The 22847-nt window shown below is 39.5% G+C and overlaps 1 protein-coding gene across 1 annotated transcript in view; it reads left to right on the forward strand.

Moving 5' to 3' along the window:
- dennd6a (DENN/MADD domain containing 6A) overlaps positions 1-22847 on the forward strand; it is a 96051-nt gene that overhangs the window by 49519 nt on the left and 23685 nt on the right. The window contains exons 5-9 of the mRNA XM_078209590.1: positions 3149-3229; positions 11541-11646; positions 13362-13441; positions 16494-16556; positions 21004-21059. Coding sequence (XP_078065716.1) covers positions 3149-3229; positions 11541-11646; positions 13362-13441; positions 16494-16556; positions 21004-21059 — 386 coding nt within the window. The remainder of the gene's footprint in view (positions 1-3148; positions 3230-11540; positions 11647-13361; positions 13442-16493; positions 16557-21003; positions 21060-22847) is intronic.

Here is a 22847-nt window from a genome sequence, read left to right on the forward strand (position 1 = left end):
GGCTTTCTTGCACTTTGCCTTCCTCACTTTAAATTTAACTTCCTCATGCTTGTATACAAATCCTTCTGTAGTTCACCCACCTTAACTCTGCAGCCTTGCCTTTGGTTCTCTGACTGTGGCATCCTTTGCAATGGCTGTCTCTTTCCACCCTGCCATCAGATATCATGATCTTCCTCTCGAGTTATTTCCTTAAACCCTCACTCCTTGCTCTTGCTCTCACCAACCCGTAATCCCTATTTTTATCATCTCTCCTGTTTGTTGTATTGGTCTTCAACATCCATTTTACTTTGAAGATCTTTTCAATAATTTCTACGTTGTTATCTAAATTATTTGCTTTCATTTGAAGGTGGTTTTGCTGCTTTAGAATCTTGCATATCCTGCTTTGTAGATGATGATCCAGTGAGCCAAATTTCTGCAGTGAGAAAAAGAACTTTTCTTACATAGGATTCCATAGAATATACAGCATATAAACAGGCCATTCTGTCCAACCATACCTCTGTTTATGCTCCACTTGAGTCTCCTCCATACTTTACTCATCTAAATCTATCATCATAACTATTTATTCCCTTTTCCCTAAATTGCTTATCTAACTCCCCCTTGATCATTTGCTTCAGCCATACCCAGGAATGGTGAGTCCCACGTTCTCATTAATCGTTGGATAAAGAGCTTTCTTTTGAATTCTCTACTCTGCTTCTTGGTGACTATTTTATATTGATGGCCTCTAGTTATGCTCTTCCCCACAAGATGAAACATTCTCTTTATCCACTTTATCCAAACATTTTAGAATTTTAAAAACTTCTATTAAGTCACCACTCAGACTGTTCTCAACAGAGAGGAGACCCAGCCTGTCAGCTTTCCCGATGTGAATATCCACGTGTATCTAATATCACCCCAGTAAATCAGCTCTGTACCTCTCTAGTGCCTTTGTATCCTTTTTAGAATATGGCAACCAGAACTGTATGCAGTCCTTGATTGTGGTTTAACCAAGATTCATACAGGTTTAGCATAACTTAGCCACTTTTTAAATCCATCCCTCTAAAAATAGAATCTCGTGCTTAGTTTATGACCTGCTAACCTGTGGTTAATGTTCAGTGATTGATGTATTTGTGCTCCAAAATACTTTTGTTCCTCTGTCCTAGACTTGCATCTTCCAAGTAATAAGTGACCTCTTTATTATTCTTATAAATTGTACTACCTTACATTCAATGTTGAATTTCATATGTCACTTATTTGCCTATTATTCAAGTATATTAATGTTTTCCTGTAATTTGTTGCAATGTACCTCTTTATTGCCTACCCCACAACTCCCTGCCAGTTTGGTGCCATCTGAAAACTTAGAAATGGTGTTTTTGATTCCAAAGTTGAAATCATTTAACTTAAATTGTAAATAGTAGTGGTCCCTGCACTGATCCTTGTGGAAAACCACTTCCCAGCTTCTGCCACTCTGTGTTTTCTCTTTTGAAGCCAGCTCATAATCCACGCTGCCAGTGGTCCCCAACTACACATTCTCTGGTTTTATTTAATAGAGCAACTTATTGAAGGCCTTTTAAAAATCCAGATAAATTGCATCTATGGCATTATCACTATGTCCGCTTTCTATTACCTCCTCTAAAAATGTTATAAGATTGATCAAACAAAGTTTTCTCTTTTGAAATTCCTGCTGGTTATTCATTATTGTAAGTTTTATATATCATGGAACAAAAATCAAAACCCCTGAAGTAACATGTAGCCTTCGCTATCTTGTGCCATTCAAAGGTGCTGTGGCAAAGCTCAATCTGCAATGGCAATAATCCTTTGTTTGGTTGAACTAAGGCAACATATCAGGGAGCATGTGTTTTTGGAGCAAAAAATTGATTGAGGGGAGTGGAAAGAGGATAGAATGAACTAATAGCCAATCAGACAGAGTCCAATGATTCCTTGATGTAATATTTGCCTCTGACTTGTAAAGGAGAGTGTTTTCTAAGCAACGTAGCATCAAAGGAACAGAGCATCAGCAGGTGAGAAACAAAAAGCTGTTATTTCAATACAATAAGTTTCACTGTTACTACCAGTAAAACATTCATTTAGTTGAAGTCTTGCTGAGAGACAATTAAAATTATGAAACTATTTGTGGGAAAAATCAATAAAAACAGAAACCTGAAAAAATACTGAAAACTGGAACCTCGAGTTGCAGAGGATTTATCAAATATTTGATTTTGATTTCCTGCATCTTATTTGGAGTAGTGAGCTGAAAATTACATGAGAAAAAGTGAGTAAATGTGGTCTCGAGGGTAACTTGGCCTGAGCTGCTTATTAATCGAACAGGTGAGACTTGTGGATTGTCACTGTAAAGTTTATATTGCCTCCTTGAGGTAGCATGGTTAAAATTTTAACACTTCTGCTCCTGTGGGGAGCTGCAAAACTTCCACTATCTGTCATCCTCTGGCCTGGCTGCTCTTGGGAAGTCACTACATAGGAAGTTGCCCATTATGTGTCTATACCTGGTGAATTTTTGGGAGTCCTCCAGGTTTATCTTTTTCAGAGATGTATCAGTTGCAATTATATCAAATGCAATTTTCTATCAAGGTTTCTGTTGACATAATTTGTCAGAGATCTTTCTTGCAGCATTGCAATACTTCTCTGAGAATGGCTCTTGTTTCTTGAGATTTTAACTCTGACTGCAGATGATATTCCAAGTTGCACAAAGTACTGCAAAATACTGGCTTTACTCTGGATCCTTTCCTGGTCTAAACTGGAGAAACTTTTAATTTTATAAAAGTAAACTTCCTTGCAACAGATGTTTGAGGAGCATTTTAGTTATCCTTTAGATGAGAGATTGTGATGCTGATAAACCATGTTGATTTCCAGTGCCCTGTGTGATAAAATGTGGCTATGTGCCAAGATCTTCTTTCAGTGAATTACCAATCACTGCTGCACCGTTAAAGAGCAATACTCCTTTCACAAAGGGACAGCAAAGGAATTCATCCTGGTTCTGCATTGAATGAAGGTTTCTTGCTTGGCCCCACAGATCCAGATTGTGAGTGGCACACACAGACAAATGAGATGGGAAAGGAAGACAGTGAAAGAAATTCGTTACGCCCCATAACTTGGAATAACTTTTTAAAGAGTTTACCTTGCTATAAGCACATTCATTGTTTTGTTTTCACAGAAAGATTCTGCCCATTACTATGGCTACGTTTATTTTAGGCAAGTTCGTGACAAAACTTTAAAACGAGGCTACTTTCAAAAGGTAACATTTTCCTTCAACTTGTGTTTCCCTTAAGTTCATTGGACAGTCATTTGACTTAAATTGAACATTTATCTTTAGTAAAAACAGAATGCGGGAAAAACTCAGCAGATCCAGCTACATCTATGGAGAGAGAAAGAGTTAACGTTTCAGGCTGACGACCTTTCACCAGAACAAAGAAAATTACAGCACAGGAACAGGCCCTTCGACTCTCCAAGCCTGCACCGACTATGCTGCCCGACCTAACTAAAATCCCCTACCCCACCCGGGACCATATCCCTCCGTTCCCCTCGATTCATGCATTTGTCAAGACATCCCTTTAAAAGTCATTATTGTATCCACTTCCACTACCTCCCTTGGCAGCGAGTTCCAGGCATCCACCACCCTCTGTGTAAAAACAAAACCTGCCTCGTACATCTCCTTTAAACCTTGTCTCTTGCATCTTAAACCTATGCCCCCTAGTAATTGACTCTTCCACCCTGGAAAAAAGCTTCTGACTATCCATTCTGTCCATGCCCCACATAATCTTGTAGACTTCTATCAGGTCCCCCCTCAACCTCCGTCGTTCCAGTGAGAACAAACCAAGTTTCTCCAATCTCTCCTCCATAGCTAATGCCCTCCATACCAGGCAACATCCTGGTAAATCTTCTCTGTACCCAGAAACTGGAAGATGTTAGATGCAACAGGTTTTAAGCAAGTGCAAACTCGGGGAAAGAGGGGTGGGTGAATAAGAACACAAGAAGGTCTGTAATCGGGTCAAAGACAAGGGAGGTTAAATGAGAGAATGATGTTGCAAGGCAAAAGGAGATGCTAATGGGATGAGTGAAGAAATAGAAGAGGAGCCTTAGGAGATTAGAAACAGCAGAATAATCACCAAATGAAACCAGAGGCTATGACCTGAAATTGATTCTAGAAGGTTGTAAAGTGTCTAATTGAAAGATTAGGTGCTGTTCTTTGAGCTTTTTGTAGTAGTAAAGGAAGCTGAGAACGGAGCAGTCAAGGTGGAATTGGGGTGGAAAATTAAAATAACAGTTGATCGAAAGTTTGAGGTCACACTTGTGAACTTAGTGCAATGACCCAAATTGCATCTGGTGTCTCTAATGTAGAGGAGACCACATTATGACCAATGAATGTAGTATACATTCATCTGAAAGGAGTGTTTGAATGGTGGGAAGAAAGGACGTAAAAGGGCAGGTGTGGATCTCCTGTGCTTGCATGACGATATAAATCGTCATGGGAAGTGGAGTGGGTGCTTGGAGGGTTGGAGTAGTATGTCACAGCGGGGACAGTGCTGAAAGTGGAGGGGAAGAGAAATGTGTTTAGTTGTGGTATCATGCCATATTTGGCAGATGTGGCAAAAGTTGATCCATTGAATATGTAGGCTAGTGGGATGGAATGTGAGGACAAGAGGAACCCTATCGTGATTCTGGCAGAGGGGAAGGAGTGAGAGCAGGTGCAGAAAATAGGACAGACAGTTGACGGCTCTGTCAACCATTGTGGGGGGAATCCTTGCTTGAGGAAAAGAAAGGCGTTCCTAAAGAACTGATATGGAAAGCGGGCTCAGTGGTGGTGAGCAGAATAGATTAAATAAAGGCTGAGAAACTGGGAGAATAGAACCGAGTCCTTAAAGAAAACTGGATGGAAGGAATTATAGTTAGTGAACTTAGTGGATATCTGATGCAGATATTGGGTTTTGCAAAGATATATTTAAGATCATAATCATTGTATAATCAATTGTAATGCATTTAAATTTCTTCTGTATGAATTTGTGATAGTACTATCTAGTTCTTTATATCGTCTTAGTTCCTCTGACCAATGAGACAGAAGCTTCCAATAAGGTACTACGAAGCAGCAATATTCACTATGCAGCCTTTGGGCTATTTGTGGCCACGCGTGTCCTTCCTGAAGTTTGCTCCCACCCCTTTCCCATTCGCTGCTTCCCTCTGTGACACACACTCACAGCTCCTCCTGCTTCCTCCCTCTCACCCACTCTCTCCAAAGCCTTTGTTCACAACAAGAGTTTGGGAGGGGGAAGTGGTCAGCAAACGGGGGGGTTGGTGAGTGGAGGGGAGATCAGGATATTGAATTCGATGATCAAAATGAATGGCAAAGCAGGCTCAAAGGGCCGAATGGCCTACTCCTGCTTCTAGTTTCTAGATCTCATAGAAACATATAAAACCCTGATGGGACTGGACAAGCTAGATGTGGGAAGATGTTCCCGATGTTGGGAAAGTGCAGAACTAGGGGTCAGTCTAAGAATAAGGGGTGAGCCATTCAGGACTGAGATGAGGAAGAACTTCTTCACAGAGTTGTCAATCTGTGGAATTCTCTACCACAGAAAGCTGTTGAGGCCAATTCGTTAGATATGTTCAAGAGGGAGCTGGACATGGCCCTTGTGGCTAAAGGGATCAAGGGATAGAGAAAACGGGAATCGGATACTGAAAGTGCATGATCAGCCATGATCATATTGAATGGTGGTGCAGGCTCGAAGGGCCGAATGGCCTACTCCTGCACCTATTTTCTATGTTTCTGAGTATTGGAGAGGGAAGCATCAAACAGGAGGATCAGGAAGGGTCAGTGAGCAGGAGGAAAGCAGCAAGCAGGATAAGTAGAAAGAATGAGCAAGTTATTAGTAAGAAGACTTTTGGGCCAGTTAGGCTCAAGGCAGCCATTAGGGTTTTAATATCAAACCTACAGGTTAAGAATGTGACCCACCCTTATTACATGGCTTACTATGGGAAAATTATTTTTGTTTAGCAAGCTTTTTTTTTGGAACACATTAGGCGTTCTTAACGGATAACTGTAAAGTAATTAGTTAAGTAAGAAAGAGAGAATATAAATAATGAACACAAATATTATGAAGATTATCATCCGTTGCCTAAAATTAAAATGATAAATTGCCACAACCAAGACAAGGGTACAATGTATACTGAACCTTGGTTAGATCACAATAGGTGCACTGTGTACAGTTGCTAATGTGTTTATCTTTCATAGTCATTTATGTTAATATTTCCTCAGTACTGCATTGGATGTTAGTCCTGATTTTTGTGTTCAAGCCCTGGAATGGGTGACAATATCCAACAACATTACTTCCGAGCCCTGGCCAGAAAGCAGAGGCAAGATTCTACTTGTGTATGGTCAAATTGACAAGTAAACAAACCTAACCTGTTCTGCTCCATCTTATCGTAGCCACTTAAAATAATTTTTATCAAGGTCAATGAGTCGGTTAACTGACATCTGATTCTGCTTTAAAACAATTATGGAAGTCCTAACTTTTTAAACAAATATTCCAAATCTGATCCCAATCCAAATACTGCATTTTTTTTCATGTATACAATCATTTTTATTTGTCCTTGGGACCTGGGCTTCCTTGGCATGTTCAGTATTTATTACCCTTGGGAAGCTTGTGATGAGCAACTTTCTTGCTGTGGTTCATATGTTGTGGATATATCCACAGTGCTTTAGAGAGGGAGTTGCAGTATTTTGACCCAATGACAGTGGAGGCATGGTGATATAGTACCAAGTCAGGAAGGGAATCTATTGGGACAATCCACTTATTCCTCATTCTCCAAGCTGAGAGTATAATGTGACAGGGGTAGAAAATCACATTGATCCATTGTCCAAGTCTGGGAGGGGAACACATTCAAATTAAGGATGATTCGATAACATGTATTACATGAAGTGGAACATAATTCATCAAAAGCACCTCCCTAACCATATTCAGGATAAATTAACCTACCAATTATGAAAATTCCTCAATGTTTGATATTATACAGTACAGAAATAAGAATGGTGTATTTCTTCCAATTGTCCAGGGCAGGTCTGAATGAGAGATTAATTATCTTAAAAAGAGATAAAAATATTATTTTGATTACTCGTTTAAAAATAGATTGATATTTGAAGCAAACATATTTCCTTTCAGAATTTTTTCAAAGTGGTACAAGCAGGAAAGAAATTTGACAAAATATGCCACTGCCCAATAGCCTACGTATTTGGGTACTATTACATATTTAATATTTCTAAAAGCTTTTGGTTTACTGTATATTTCAAGATGTTTCAAAGTCCAAGTATGTTAAATAACACTGAAAATTGCAGTTGTTACATTTACTTTTTACCTCTAATTGGATATTTCTATCCTACCAAACATCAATTCTAAATTAATCAGTCAACTAACACTTTTGTTCAAGGGAAATTGTACCTACAAGCAATTTACAAAGATTGACCTGGTATACTATACAGCATTGATCACACCTGAAAAAGCAGTTATAAATTATACTTGTTACAGATCATCCTTTGAGAGGAAACCTGGAGTGTGTGAAACCTAATTAGTTTGACTGTGCTATTAAGTGAATGTGTATTTCTAGCACTTGGTGTTGTCTATTAATTCTGACAAGGTTAGTAGGACACAGCAATCAGGCTTGACGTGATACAGATGAGTTGACTGGAAAGGCATCGAGTAGTTGCACATGCGCACTTGGAAGGGTTGAAACAGGAGGGGTGAAAGGAAAGGGATACACAAGCGACCAAGTCACTTGTCAATGATGGGTAACTGATAAATAATGGGATCCATAATTCCAAAGTCATCAATTTGAGTCTTCCATTTAGTAATTATTTTTCTTCAATATTTTAGTCGTTTGTTTTATTGATTTTTTTTTTTTGGTTACAAAAAATGTGACCTTGTGCAATAAACATAAACATGTTTATGTGCCAAAAAAGACAACTTTTTCTGTATAAAAAGATTATAAATGTTAATGTGTCGAAAGGGTCATGTGATTTACTGAAGAAATTCGGATTTTAGAATCATAGAATCCGACAGGCCGAATGGCCTCCTTCTGCACTATCAAGTCTGCACCGACTACAATCCCATCCAGGCCCTATCCCCATATGCATTTACCATAGCTAGTCCCCCGACACTAAGGGGCAATTTAGCATGGCTAATCCACCTAACCTGCACATCTTTGGACTGTGGGAGGAAACCAGAGCACCCAGAAGAAACCCACGTAGACACTGGGAGAATGTGCAGACTCCACACAGACAGTCACCCAAACAGGGAATTGAACCTGGGTCCCTGGCATTGTGAGGCAGCAGTGCTAACCACTGTGCCACAATGCCACCCTGAAGATAAAATAACAAACTTCAATGACTTGGAGTCAAAATTTAAAAGGTGAAATGCTATTTGAATTTTAGCTTGCATAATAATCTATTGCAAAGACAACATTTTACAAATATTTGGTTAAAAGGTACAAAATTTTGATTTTTTTTTACATTTTGTTGTGTAGTAAAGTGAGCTTTGTATTATGGACTTTTAACAGAAATTTTAGGAGTGATCTTGGTTTTGTGCTTAAAGGCCTCCCCCTCTTATGTCACAAATAAAACCTTGGGCAGGACTCTCCGATCTCATTCGCCCCACTCTGTGGCCAGTGAGAATAGAGAATTTGACGTTCAGCCAAAACCATCCCTGTAACCCCGCACACCCACATGGCAAACCCACCCAAAACACCTTTGGACACTCGGGCAATCTAGCACGGTCAATATACCTAACCCCTGCATCTTTGGAGCACCTGGAGGAAACCCTAGCAGGGGAGAACATGCAAACTCCACACACCATGCCACCTTACTTTCAGCATTTTAAATCACAAATTAATAATTTGAAAAGCAGCAAATAAGCATGTTGAAGTAGAATCAAATACTAAAGGTGTTGGAAATCTGAAATAAGAACAGAAAATGCTGTGAGCAATCAATAGATCAGGCAGTATCTTAACATTACCTGCAAGCTTATCATTAACATTCATAACTATTATGTTTTTAAATTTATTTGAGCACAATTCATGATTGAAACTTCATTTTATTCATTTATTTTAGCAAATAAATTCCCATGTAAAGTGGTAAAAATAAATTAAAAAGTTAATCTGTTGTTGATACATTAAGAAGTATTATATTGTGTTCATGATACCAGATTCCTATGCACAGCTCTTTGGCACCTGACTTCAAATGAAGTGGAAAATTTGCTAAAAGCAAGCTTTGCATCTGGCATATGGTTGGTTGCACAACTCCCCCACTTTGTGAATTTAGCAACACTAGTACATGTCTTACACAATATAAGAGCGCATTGAAATTGCAGCTCTGCCATATGGCAAATCATTGAAAATGAGGCTATTCTGAAATGTCTGCTTGAAGTATAAATGTAATGGATTTATGACCTGTCACATTAAGATAAAAATGACCAATTCAAACATTAACTAAGTTTCTTGAAGTAATCTATAACATAGACATATTGGAAGTCTCAGAGTAATCTGAAGCAATTTAATTTAACCCCTATTAAATTAAAGATAATGGCCAGAATCTTATCACCGTTCATGCCAGTGGGACCCATCCTGCTGCAGTGAATGAAGATTTGGCTGGCTGCCAAACTCTCCGACCTTGCTGCAGTGGGAGCGTGGCATGAGCAGCAAGTAAGATCGTGCCCAATGTATTTGTTTTTCTTTTCCTCTCCTCTTTTAACTGTCATTTTTCTGAAATTTATAAAGAATGGCTTTGCTATTGCATCAAAGCACACGGCAAAAAAAAATTCACCTGAGAAAGGAGCAGCACTCCCAAAGCTCGTGATTCCAAGTAAACCTTCTGGACTTTAACCTGGTGTTGTGAGACTTCTTACTGTGACCACCCCAGTCCAACGCCAGCATCTCCACATCAAAAACATTTAGCTTTTGGTCTTGAGAATTGGCCACATCTCTAAATATAGGAGTGAAATTGAGATGTTCTTTTCCTTCTGCAGAGCTAGTATTAGGTGGTGTTGCTGGATGAAACCATACTTAATTTCTTTCCCTGTTATTGTTACTATAGTCTAAAGTTTTTTTCAAATTTACCAAGTGTGGTAGTTTCTCACAGTAAGCTGGTGCAAGCTGAGACAAGTCAGAAAGTTACAGAACAGGTTTGGTATTTGACTTCTTAAACCATACAGAATTCTTCTAGATTCCTCTGTCAATAATTTGTTAAATATAAACAACATCATGTTTTCTTGTTGCTTTTATTAGTAAAATAATGATTTTCAATGTCAGTTGTTTTCATGCAGATTGTATATGGCACAGTAGATAAAGGCATGCAAATGTTCTATAAGTTGCTTATATAAGCATGTTTAAAAAGGACATTGTTACTAAAGACAGCTTGATCATGTTTTTTGTCTCCACTTACCATTTACGTGTGCCTTACTTTACAAAAAATATATACTAAAGGACACATCACATCCTTTATTGAGGTAGCAGAAACGCAGTGTTCTAACTTTTTTTAAAAAGACTTAGTTTCTGCACCATGGTTAAATCTATTGCTTTGCACACCTCCCAGTGGCTGGTTATAAAACAGCATTCAGAAAAGTTACTGCTCAGCCACTTGCTGAGCATTTCCAGCATTTTCTGTTTCTATTTCAGATTTCCAGCATCCATAGTATTTTGCTTTTTTACAAAAAGAGTCAGCACTTTTTTTTGAATGGGTCTTCGTCAAAAAAAACAAATAACTTGTTTAATCTTTCATATATTTATTACCTAGTCTTTGTACAGTATTTGACCTTTTCGGGTCACTGTCTGTGTGGAGTTTGCACATTCTCCTCGTGTCTGCGTGGGTTTCCTCCGGGTGCTCCGGTTTCCTCCCACAGTCCAAAGATGTGCGGGTTAGGTTGATTGGCCATGTTAAATTGCCCCTTAGTGTCCTGGGATGCGTAGGTTAGAGGGATTAGCGGGTAAATATGTGGGGGTAGGGCCTGGGTGGGATTGTGGTCGGTGCAGACTCGATGGGCCGAATGGCCTCCTTCTGCACTGTAGGGTTTCTATGATTTTGATAACTTAAGCAATTTGTCCATTAAGTTTGTTATTCTAGACGATATGTGTTGAGATTTTAAATGTTTGATGAGAACATAAAAGAAGCTAAAGAGGAGAATTGGTTGAGATGTTTAAAATAAAGAGGTATTTGATGTGGTAAATTAAGTCTAACAAAAAACTTGCAAACATTCATGGATGTGAAATTTGTGCCAGAGGACTAGGGGTTTGACAATCTGCTTGAGAAGAGAGAAAAGGATAAACTGGTATTAATAGACCAGTTTGACTGACAATTAGTCCACTAATTCCATAAATGTGAGATTATCATCAAAAGAATAACTTTTTTTGTAATGCAGGAGATTGTCAGAACGTGGAATTCCTGAACAGAATCTGTGACAACTTTTAAAACTGAATAATGAAAATATTTTGTGCAAATAAATTTTCATCTTCAATTTAAATGAAATGCAATCGCTTATCTCCAATAACAGTGAATTTTTCTCTTACAGTCTCTGGTGCTGCTCAGTAAACTTCCTTATGTTAACTTTTTCCACTTCCTGCTGAAGTTGATTGCCCCAGAATATTTTGACAAAAATGAGCCTTGCCTAGAAGCAGGTGAGTAGCTTGAACTGTTTTTATACGGTGTGTGGGTTTTGGGAGAGTGGATTTGCTAAGCAGACCCATTCTCTTGTAAATTGGCTACACTGTATGTCACAAACACACAACTTATAAATTTGTTATGTGTTAGGACTGTATATTTAAGGTAAAATGGAGCAGTGATGGGGTCATGTGACCTCCAAATTCTGCTTGACAATACGTCTGAGTGGCTTGGTTGATCTGAGACTCCAAATTGTTTCACTGAGAAGAGGGTGCAAGCTATTCACACCTGGAGATAATGGCAGGAGCATCTGTGATAACATTGGGTAAACTGTTAGGCTCCAATTCTCATGGAGAAGTATAATCAATGTTAGGCTTTATAAACTGTTATACATGAAACTGTCTATGTGATTCACATTGCCATGGAAAAGGGCTCTGAGGGGAGAACAGGCCATCAAAAGCCTTTGTAATATCAGCTTAGAGTTTTTCTTAAGATAACTCTGAACCTCTCAGACAGGGCAGACTGCAACAATCGGAGAGAGAGCACAGAAACTTTCTCATGGTTTAGGGTACAAATTTCTTACTGAAATAGTGTTCAGTCAATGTTTTTAGTTTGTTACAGTAAAAGTCTTAAAATTTGAAATCCTGTTGCATGATTTTTCTAGTCAGTTATTGGAAATTCAAATATTTTTAAATTTGTCGATCTCTGCAGGGTTCATAACATGTGGGGACCCAACATTACACACGAGCAAAGCTGATTTTGTTATTTGGGTCAGAGTGGAGGAATAATGTTATGACAAATATAATAAAAAGATTTCTTGTGATAATTATGTCATCATCAACATAATCAAAACAACTTGCATATATATAGCACCTTTAATTTAGTAAACCAGCCCAAACTTTTTTCACCATAGTGTTAGCAAACAATATTTAACCTAAGTATACGTGGCAATGTTAGAACTGGTGAACAAAAGCTTGGTTAAAGAGGCAAACTTTAGAGAAATTTTTAAAGGAGGAGAGAGAGCTAGAGTAATGGAGGAGTTTACAGAAGGAATTCCAGAGCAAAGGGCCTCAGCAGTTGAAGGCACAGCTGTCAGTCACCACAATTAGCTACTTTGCTGGTCACAGTGTGTTATTATGTCCAGTAAGATCAGTGGCAGTCAGGAACACCCAGTGGATATATAGATGTTCCTTGCTACTTGTCCAAAAGCATGTTGGTCATCTTTGCATTGCTGGCTTCAGGAGATACATCCTGAGAGAGCCAATGGCCAAAGAGCAATTTAAAGCAACATGTAAATCTCTTCTCTCATATTTTCTGCTAACCATTTTCAAGACTCAGTCACTTCTTTCTAACCAGCTTCTTTGAGGTGCAAAAGATGTAACCATGTAAGAAAGCATTTAACCCATAGTAATTGCTTCTCTTGAACACTCAGTTAAAATCATGGCATTCATTTCATGCTGTCACCCTGGTGCATCCAAATCCCAGGCCTTGAGACTACCACAAGGTTTCCCAATTTAGTTGCACTTGCTAATTGCAATTGCAGTTCTGTTTTTGACAGCTGGTTTGGCTAGAACATTCTATTTTTACAATTAGTAATTAAACATAAAGGAAAATGGATTCAGATCTATTCTGCTAATGCAGAAATAAATGAATTTGCTTCACATTATTTATGTTCAGATGAATTGTAGCTTGAATATATAGTTTCTGTTCAAATGATCAACTATTTTTCCAGCCTGTAATGATTTAGATCGTTGGCCTGCACCAATCCCAGGAAGGACACTGAATCTTCCCACGATGGGGGTCGTTATAAAGGTACAATTATTAAAGTCTGCTTAGTTTTAACCTCTGATGAGTTGCACAAATATTAAATACAATTTTACAAAGTAAATTCCTTGCCACCAGGGCCTATTTGAAATGTCAAACCAAAGTACAATTAAATCTCTTTGTCTCCTTTGAGTCCTGATGAGAAATTAAAGTCCTGATGACCTCATGTGGAAAATTTACCAATTGTGATTGTATAACAGAGCAAACTTAATGTCAGCAGATAGATACTGTAATTAACACTTCAGCTGCGCACAATGTAATTTACTTTCTTTAAATCTTTTGGTTCAGTAATTTATCCTAATTGTTCCATTTCATGATTTCATCAAGACTCTCAATTCAGACAAAAATAGCAGGAGGAAAAAAATAGATGATCAAAGTTGAGCTAAATTACGTTAAAAGATTGACTTTTGTCACAGAAATGAGAGATGCGTCCAATGAATCCCTCAGCTAAATTTTGGAATCTCATTCCAGAGATTGTTGTTATGAACTCGAAAAAGCTTAATGTTGTAATTATATTAAAAAGGTAACGAGTCATTGAATAGGTACTTTGACAATAGACAAATAACATGAAGGAATCAGTAGGGATATCAATCTTTTCAAAAATAAATTTAGGAAGGTGCCACAAAAAAAAAGCTTCTGATGGGGACCATGTGTGTTTATTTTGTTTATAGAAAAAAATCCAAGGGAAGGGCCCATCATCAGTGGTTAACTAAAAAAGTTAAAGACAGTATTAAACTTAAAGAAAAGGCATGTATTTGCACCAAGACAAATGGCAGGTCAGAAGATTAGAAAGAATATAAAGAACATCAAATAATGACAAAAAGATTGATAAGGAGGGAAAAACTAGAGAGCCAAAATAAAGGTGGACAGTAAGAGACTCTAGATATTTAAATAAGAGTTGACAAAATGAACATTGGTCCTATAGAAAGTGTGTGTGGGAAATTGGTAATGGAAAGTATGGCTACAGCGGATGAATGAAACAGGTATTTTGCATCTGTCTTCACTACAGAGGACACAAATAACATCCCAGAAATAGCTGTAAATCAGGAAATGGAAGGAGGGTGAAACTCGGGGGAAAATTACAATCACCAGGAAAGTAGTATTGAGCAAATTGTTGGGACTGCAGGCTGATAAATCCTTGGTCCGGATGGACTTCACCCTAAGGACTTGAGAGAAGTGGCTAGTGAGATAGTTGATGCATTGGTTTTAATTTTGCAAAATTCCCTAGCTTCAGGGAAAGTTCCATTAGATTGGAAGGTAGCAAATATAACTCCTTTATTCAAAAAGAGAGGGAGGCAGAAAGCAGGAAACTATAGGCCAGTTAGCCTAACATCTGACATATGGAAAATGCTGGAAGCTATTATTAAGGATGTTATAGCAGAACACTTGGAAAAAAAATTCAAGGCAATCGGGCAGAGTCAACATGGTTTTGTGAAATTTAACCAATTTATTGGAGTTCTTTTGAAGGAGTCATGTGCTGTGGAAAAAGGGGAGCCAGTGGATGTACTCTATTTAGATTTCCAGATGACACTTAATAAGGTGCGACATCAAAGATTATTATGTAAAAAAGAAGCTTATGGTGTAGAGGATAACATATTGACATGGATTGAAGATTGGCTGGCAAACAGGAAACAGCTGGCAGAAATGGGTCTTTTTCTAGTTGGCAGGATGTGACAAGTGGTGTGCCACGGGGATTAGTACTGGGGCCTCAACTTTTTACAATTTATATAAATGACGTGGATGAAGGAACTGAAGGTATGGTTGCTAAATTTGCTGATGACACAAAGATTGAAAAATAATTATGAAGAGGACATGAGGAAGCTACAAAGAGATATGGATAGGTTCAGCAAGTGGGCAAAAACCTAGCAAATGGAGTATAATGTGGGCAAATGTGAAATTGCCCATCTTGACAGAAAGAAGAAGCATATTATTTAATGGTGAGAGAACGCAGAGCTCTGAGGTGCAGAGGGATTTGAGTGTTTTAGTGCTTGAATCAAAAAGGTGATATACAGGCACAGCAAGTAATTAGGAAAGTTAATAGAATGATATTGTTTATTGTAAGGGGAATTGATTACAAAAGTAGGCAGGTTCTGTTTTAGTTGCGCAGGGCATTGATGAAACCACATCTGGAGTATTGTGTACAGAATTGATCTCCTTTGGAAAGATTCAAGGAAGCAGTTCAGAGAAGGTTTATTAAACTAGTATCAGGAATGGTCAGATATGTCTTCTGAGGAAAGGTTGGAGAGGTTAGGTTTGTATCTAGAGTTTAGAAGAGTAAGAGATGACTTTGCCAAAACCTTTAAGATCCTGAAGGGCATTGGCAGGGAGGATGTGGAGAGGATGTTTCCTCTTTGTTGGAGAATCTAGAACTCGGGGTTACTGTTTAAAAGTAAAGGGTCGTTCATTTAAGGCAGTGATGAGAAGAAATGTTTTCTCTCGGATGGTCTTGAGTCTCTTGAATTCTCTTCCCAAAATGGTAGTGGAAGTGTCGAGTCTTTAATATTTTTAAGGCAACGCTTGATAGATTCTTGATTAATAAGGTCAGGGGCAGGCAGGAATGTGAAGATGAGGTTGCAATCAAATCAGCCATCATCGTATTGAAAGGCAGTGTAGGCTACTCCTGCTCCTAATTCATATGTTTGTACGAATGAGATTCCACACTTATAAATGTTAATTTTCAGGGCCAGAGAAATTGTTCGATAGTCATTAAGATTAATCATTTTGTTAAAAGGGCCTGTAAACTGAAATGAGCAAGTCTTGAATTTCAGAACTTTCACAGGTGGATAAGTGGAGAGATTATTTTGGAATTGGGGGCTGGGGAGTGGGCGGGTGGGAGAGGTGGTAGATACTCTATGATGACTCCATGAAGCTTAGTTATAATATGACTGAGACAGGCTTGATGGGCCAGACTGTTCTCAGTTTTGTAAATTTATATACCAAATAGATACGGATTCAAATGCTTAGTGAAATTGTCTTTCAATATGTAATTCTTGGGCTCATAATCCATCATCAAATATTTGTGTTTTCTCCGAATTAATAGGTTAGAATTCCTACTGGGCAAGACAAACCTGGTGCAACGCAGATAATACAATCTGGAGATGAGGTAAGATTATTTGAAGAATGTGGGATATTGGTTTTGTTGCTCATACCAGGGGTTAGACTTGATTTCTATGGAAGGCACGTTATTTTTGTTACTTGGAAGCTTTAAGGTCAGTAATATGGCACTTTTGCAGGGAGCGATGGCCCAACTTATGCCTTCCTTACAGTTAAATTTGGAGTTCCATATTTATTGGTGAAATCAACCTATCTACCATGTGACATTTCTCTGTGTATGAGAGACTAGAACTAGGGGACACAGAACATCATTTTTGAAGGTGAATTTAGCAGTGGGACTAACGCTGTTGCAATTTGAGTGCAGGCAGTCCCATTGCTAAATTGGAACTAGTGAAGTGTCTCCTATTTTAATATAGAAATGAGGAAGTATTTTCTGAGTTGTTAATCTTTGGAATTCTCTATCCCAGAGAGAGTGAAATTGGGTCATTGACCAGTGGAGTGCCCCAGGGATCTGTTCTGGGACCCTTGCTGTTTGTCATTTTCATAAATGACCTGGATGAGGAAGTGGAGGGATGGGTTGGTAAGTTTGCTGACGACACCAAGGTAGGTGGTGTTGTGGATAGTTTGGAGGGATGTCAGAAGTTGCAGCGAGACATAGATAGAATGCAAGACTGGGCGGAGAAGTGGCAGATGGACTTCAACCCGGATAAGTGTGTAGTGATCCATTTTGGCAGATCCAATGGGATGAAGCAGCAGTATAATATGAAGGGTACCATTCTTAGCAGTGTAGAGGATCAGAAGGACCTTGGGGTCCGGGTCCATAGGACTCTTAAATCGGCCTCGCAGGTGGAGGATGCGGTCAAGAAGGCGTACGGCGTACTGGCCTTCATTAATCGAGGGATTGAGTTTAGGAGTCGGGAGATAATGCTGCAGCTTTATAGGACCCTGGTTAGACCCCACTTGGAGTACTGCGCGCAGTTCTGGTCACCTCATTACAGGAAAGATGTTGAAGCCATTGAAAGGGTGCAGAGGAGATTTACAAGGATGTTGCCTGGATTGGGGGGCATGCCTTATGAGGATAGGTTGAGGGAGCTTGGTCTCTTCTCCCTGGAGAGACGAAGGATGAGAGGTGACCTGATAGAGGTTTACAAGATGTTGAGAGGTCTGGATAGGGTAGACTCTCAGAGGCTATTTCCAAGGGCTGAAATGGTTGCTACGAGAGGACACAGGTTTAAGGTGCTGGGGGGTAGGTACAGAGGAGATGTCAGGGGTAAGTTTTTCACTCAGAGGGTGGTGGGTGAGTGGAATCGGCTGACGTCGGTGGTGGTGGAGGCAAACTCGTTGGGGTCTTTTAAGAGACTTCTGGATGAGTACATGGGATTTAATGGGATTGAGGGCTATAGATAGGCCTAGAGGTAGGGATATGATCAGCGCAACTTGTGGGCCGAAGGGCCTGTTTGTGCTGTGGCTTTCTATGGTCTATGTTCTATATATGATTTGGACAGATTTTGATCTATAAGGGAGTCAGGGCAGGAAAGTAGAATACAGGCCAAAGTTAGATCAGCCATGATCTTATTGAGTAGTGGAGCAGGCTCAAGGGACCAAATGGTATACTCCAGCTATTTATGTTATTATGTTCATATGTTTTATGTGTAGCAATAGGCATAATGCTTAATAATATCTACTTCATTGACTTGCTGTTTGCAGTGTAATTCCATGAGTGCCTGTTGCACTCAGCAGCTCTCCCATTTTTTTGAGCCTTGATAGATGTTATCAGGTTTTTTGACCAGGATGGGTATCACAATGAAGGTTAATCCTGTTGTTGTCCTGATATTTAAATCAGCAAGTTTCCAGCAGGAGGCATGAGGTGTGGGAACCCTGGTCAGTTTGCTGTTCCCTCCTAACCCAAGCACTGAGAGAAGCTGTAATGTTCGAACAGCTGTCCCAGTTCTAATCACCAAACTGATCATAGACCAGGAATCAAACTTATGAGATTCTTCCAAGTCTGTTTGGCTTAATTGCTCATTAGCTAAACTGGCTGAACCACTGGGGGCATGTTTATTTTTGCTACCTACATAAGCCAAATATAATGTAGCCTCCACTGAAATTGTGAAGATCAAGAAGGCAGGATGAGTGTCAATATTAATTTACATTTGTTAATTCATGTATCCATTACTTATATTGACCGAACAGGGTTCAGACCTCAGGCCCCAACTATTTACAATCTGTATTAATAACTTAAAGTAAAATTTATTCATTAGCCACAAGTAGGCTTACGTTCACACTGCAATGAAGTTAGTGTGACAATCCCCTAGTCACCACACTCTGGCGCCTGTTCGGGTACACTGAGAGATAATTTAGCATGGCCAATGCACCTAACCTGCACATAGAATCATAGAAACCCTACAGTACAGAAAGAGGCCATTCGGTCCATCGAGTCTGCACCGACCACAATCCCTACCCCCATATATTTTATCCACTAATCCCTCTAACCTACACATCTCAGGACACTAAGGGGCAATTTTAGCATGGCCAATCAACCTAACCCGCACATCTTTGGACTGTGGGAGGAAATCCATGCAGACATGAGGAGAATGAGCAAACTCCACACAGACAGTGACCCAAGCCGGGAATCGAACCCAGGTCCCTGGAGCTGTGAGGCAACCGTGTTAACCACCGTGCTACCCCTAATTTGGATATAGGGATAGAAAGCACTATAGCCAAATTTGGAGATGACACTAAAATAGGTGGGATAGTCAGGTGCAATAAAGAAATAAGACATTTACAAATAGATCTGGGTAGGTTACGTAGATGGGCCAAAATTTGGCCGATGGAGTTTAAAATGGATAAGTGTAACGTTATCCATTTTGGTCAGAAAAATAGAAAGGCAACTCATTATCTAAATGGAGAAAAACTTCAGAGTCCTTCAGTGCAGAGGGATGTCCTTGTGCGTGAATCACATAAAATTGGTATGCAGTTACAGCAGGTTATAAGGAAGGCAAATGTAATTTTGGCATTTGTTGCTAAAGGAATAGAGTATAAAAGTAGGAAATGTTGCTGCAACTGTAGAAAGCATTAGTGAGATCACATCTGGAGTACTGTGTATAGTTCTGGTCCCCTTTAAAGGAGGGATGTAGTTGCATTGGAGACAGTTCAGAGGGGGTTCACTAGGTTGATTCCAGAGATGAGGGATTTGCCTTATGAAGACAGATTGAGAAGTTTAGGCTTATGCTCCCTGGAGTTTAGAAGAATGAGGAGGAGGTATGTAAGATGATGAAGAGGATTGACAGGTAGATGTAATAAGGATGTTTCCTGTTGTGGGGTGATCTAGAAAGAGGGGTCATATTGATAAGGGGTAACAGCTTTAAAACAGATTAGGAGAAATTACTTCTCTCAAAGGATTGTGAACCTGTGAAATTCACTACCCCAGAGTGTGGTGGATGCCAGGACATTGAGTATATTTAAGGAGGAGGTAAACCGATTTCTAATTAGTAATGGGTTGAAGGGTTATGGAGAACGGGCAGGAAAGTGGAGTTGAGGCCAAGATTAGATCAACTCCGATCGTACTGAATGGTGGAGCAGGCTTAAGGAGGGAACATAAGAACTAGGAACAGGAGTAGGCCATTTGGCCCCTCAAGCCTGCTCCACCATTGAATAAGGTCATGGTTGCTGTTTTCATGGACTCGGCTCCACTTATCCAACGACTCACCGTAACCCTTAATTCCTTTACTGTTCAAAAATCTATCTATCTTTGTCTTAAAAACATTCAACGAAATAGGTGAAGAAGTTCCTCCTGAGCTCAATCCTAAATCTGCTACCCCTCATTTTGAGGCTATGCCCCCTGGTTCTGGTTTCGCCTGTCAGTGGAAACAGCCTCTCTGCTTCTATCTTACCTATTCCCTTCATAATGTTTCTATAAATTCCAACGAGTATATTCCCAGTCTACTCAGTCTCTGCTGAGAAGCCAACCCTCTCAACTCCGGAATCAACCTAGTGAATCTCCTCTGCACCCCCTCCAGTGCCAGAATTGCTGATTTGCCTCCTCCAGCTTCTAGTTCTTGCCGCCTTAAGTTGTTTAATAAATTAGGGTAAAGTAAATCCATAACTGAAATGGCATTATATCACTTACGGCTGCCCACTGCCAAGAGCTAACCCCAGTGACAGCAATGTGCTATAATGTGTTTCATTAGTTTGTACAGATTTTGTAATATTTCTCAAAGTAAGCCCATAACAGACTTGGAACTTTATTGTTTTTCAATTACTGTGATGTGCAATAAATATTATGCATTAAAAAAGCAACTTATTAAATTATTTTGAGAAAGTATACATGCATCCAATACGGCAAGTTTGTTTTAAATCAATGATTCTAATAAATTAAGGGTGGAAAATGTAATGCTAGACAGCTCACATGCTAGTAGATTGTTCACCTTACTCTTATAATATGAATTCAGAGCTCATGCTGAATTTTAATCCCATTTTGTTTTTGCTTTGTACAGACTGACACACAAGTCTCTTTTGCGCTCCCTACGATACATGAAGTAGACTTGTTCAGGTAAGTTCAGTACAAAAATTATTTGATAAATGGGAAGTGAAACAACCTAATTTCTATGATGAAGTGAAGGCTCTGTTATTTCTACTATATGATCATAAGCATCAAATGCATTATACGCAGCAGCATAATTCCATGCATATTAAAATGAAGTTGCTGCCATGTATCTGCTTTCGCATGTTAGCCTCTTGTTGAGTTCTGTATCTTACTGTCTGAGATGTAAACAATCCGAAATCAAGCACTTGGTTCATTTAGCTCTATTCATGGTAATATTTCACTGAGAGAAGAATCTCTGGAAATATGGAATTCACACCCGGTGTTTTCACATGATGCCTCTATAATATTCCAAACTTAGGCTATACATGGAGCTGTTGCTATTATGGATATTCCCTATCCTACCCTAAAAGCAATTCCAGGCTATAAAACTGTCTTTTGTGGTATCATGCTGTAATATTTTACAGAAACTTGTCTGTGCGTGTACGTGTCAGGTGTATGTACATTTGATATACAGAGAAAACATTATGCTTCCATAAGCAACAACTGGAATATAATTCAGCTTGACTAAGTGAGAGAAGATTACTGTAAAAACATGGAGGTTATATAGCATGTCCAAAGGTGCTTCACAGGTGCATTGTCAAACAAAATGTGACATCAAACCACACAAAATATTGGGACAGATGGCCAAAAGAAATGGTTTTTAAGGTTTTAGAGGAAGCAAGAGAACTTTGGGAAGTAATTCCAAAGTTTAGGGACATTGGCAGCTGAAGGCATAGCTGCAAATGATAGATTAAAATCAGGGTTAGGTAAGGGTCAGAATAGAGTAGAGATTGCAGGAGTTTGTAGGGCTGGCAGAGATTATGTAAGGAATTTGAAAGCAAGGATGAGAATTTTAAAATCAAGGCATTGCTTAACCAGAAGCCAGTGTAGATCAGTGAGCATGGTTAAAGGGCAAACAGGCCTCAATATGAGATAGGACATGGGCAGAGTTTTGGATAACCTCAAGTTTATGAAGAGTCGATCCTTTGAGGCTCCCCAGGAGTGCTTGAGAATAAAGCCAATAGGTAATTAAATGTATGAGGTTATCAGTAGCAGATGAACTGAGACAGGATGGAATGGGCTAAGGCACAGAAATAGGTGGTCTGAGTGATGATGCGGCACTAACAAAGACAATAGCTGGTCCCGCCCAACAGTTGGAGAACCAGTGGGAAACTCATTTTGTTTCCGTGGAAAAGGCCCGACCAAAATAGTGTCTCTCAGACACTTAGCTGGTCTTCTTTGGACCTTACCCGGAATTTAGGACTTCAGTGGCATAAATCACACCTGCTGCGCTCCATTGGCAGTAGTGGAACAGGTGACTGCTGCCAGTAATACTTCAGGGACTTTAACAGGCATCGTCTCTGGGTCCCTGGACTCAGTTGACTGAGGGGGGAGTGGTAGGTGGTCGCGAGAGATGTGGTTGGAGGCGAGGACAGGGCAATGGCTTTCAGCAGCGCCCCCTCCTTTGCGATGCCACGTGGGCCCATTTACACCTCTTCGACTAATGTGCAGCCTCACCCATGATTGATTGGGGCTGGCCATCTGGGGCAGCAAACTGAAGTAAATTCAATTCAGTGGCTTTTGAATCTCAATGTCTAACTGGATAACATTTCTGCACACCCAGCACTGAATGTTGAACCAACAGTCTGACAATTGGAAAAGGTCCAGATGGATGGTGGTATGGTAGAGCTGGGTGTCGTCAGCATGCATGTGGAACTGATACATTGTTTTGGATAATATTGCCGAGGAACGCTA

The sequence above is a fragment of the Mustelus asterias genome, chromosome 3 (genome assembly GCF_964213995.1).
Source record: "Mustelus asterias chromosome 3, sMusAst1.hap1.1, whole genome shotgun sequence".
In the NCBI taxonomy this organism is placed as follows: Eukaryota; Metazoa; Chordata; class Chondrichthyes; order Carcharhiniformes; family Triakidae; genus Mustelus; species Mustelus asterias.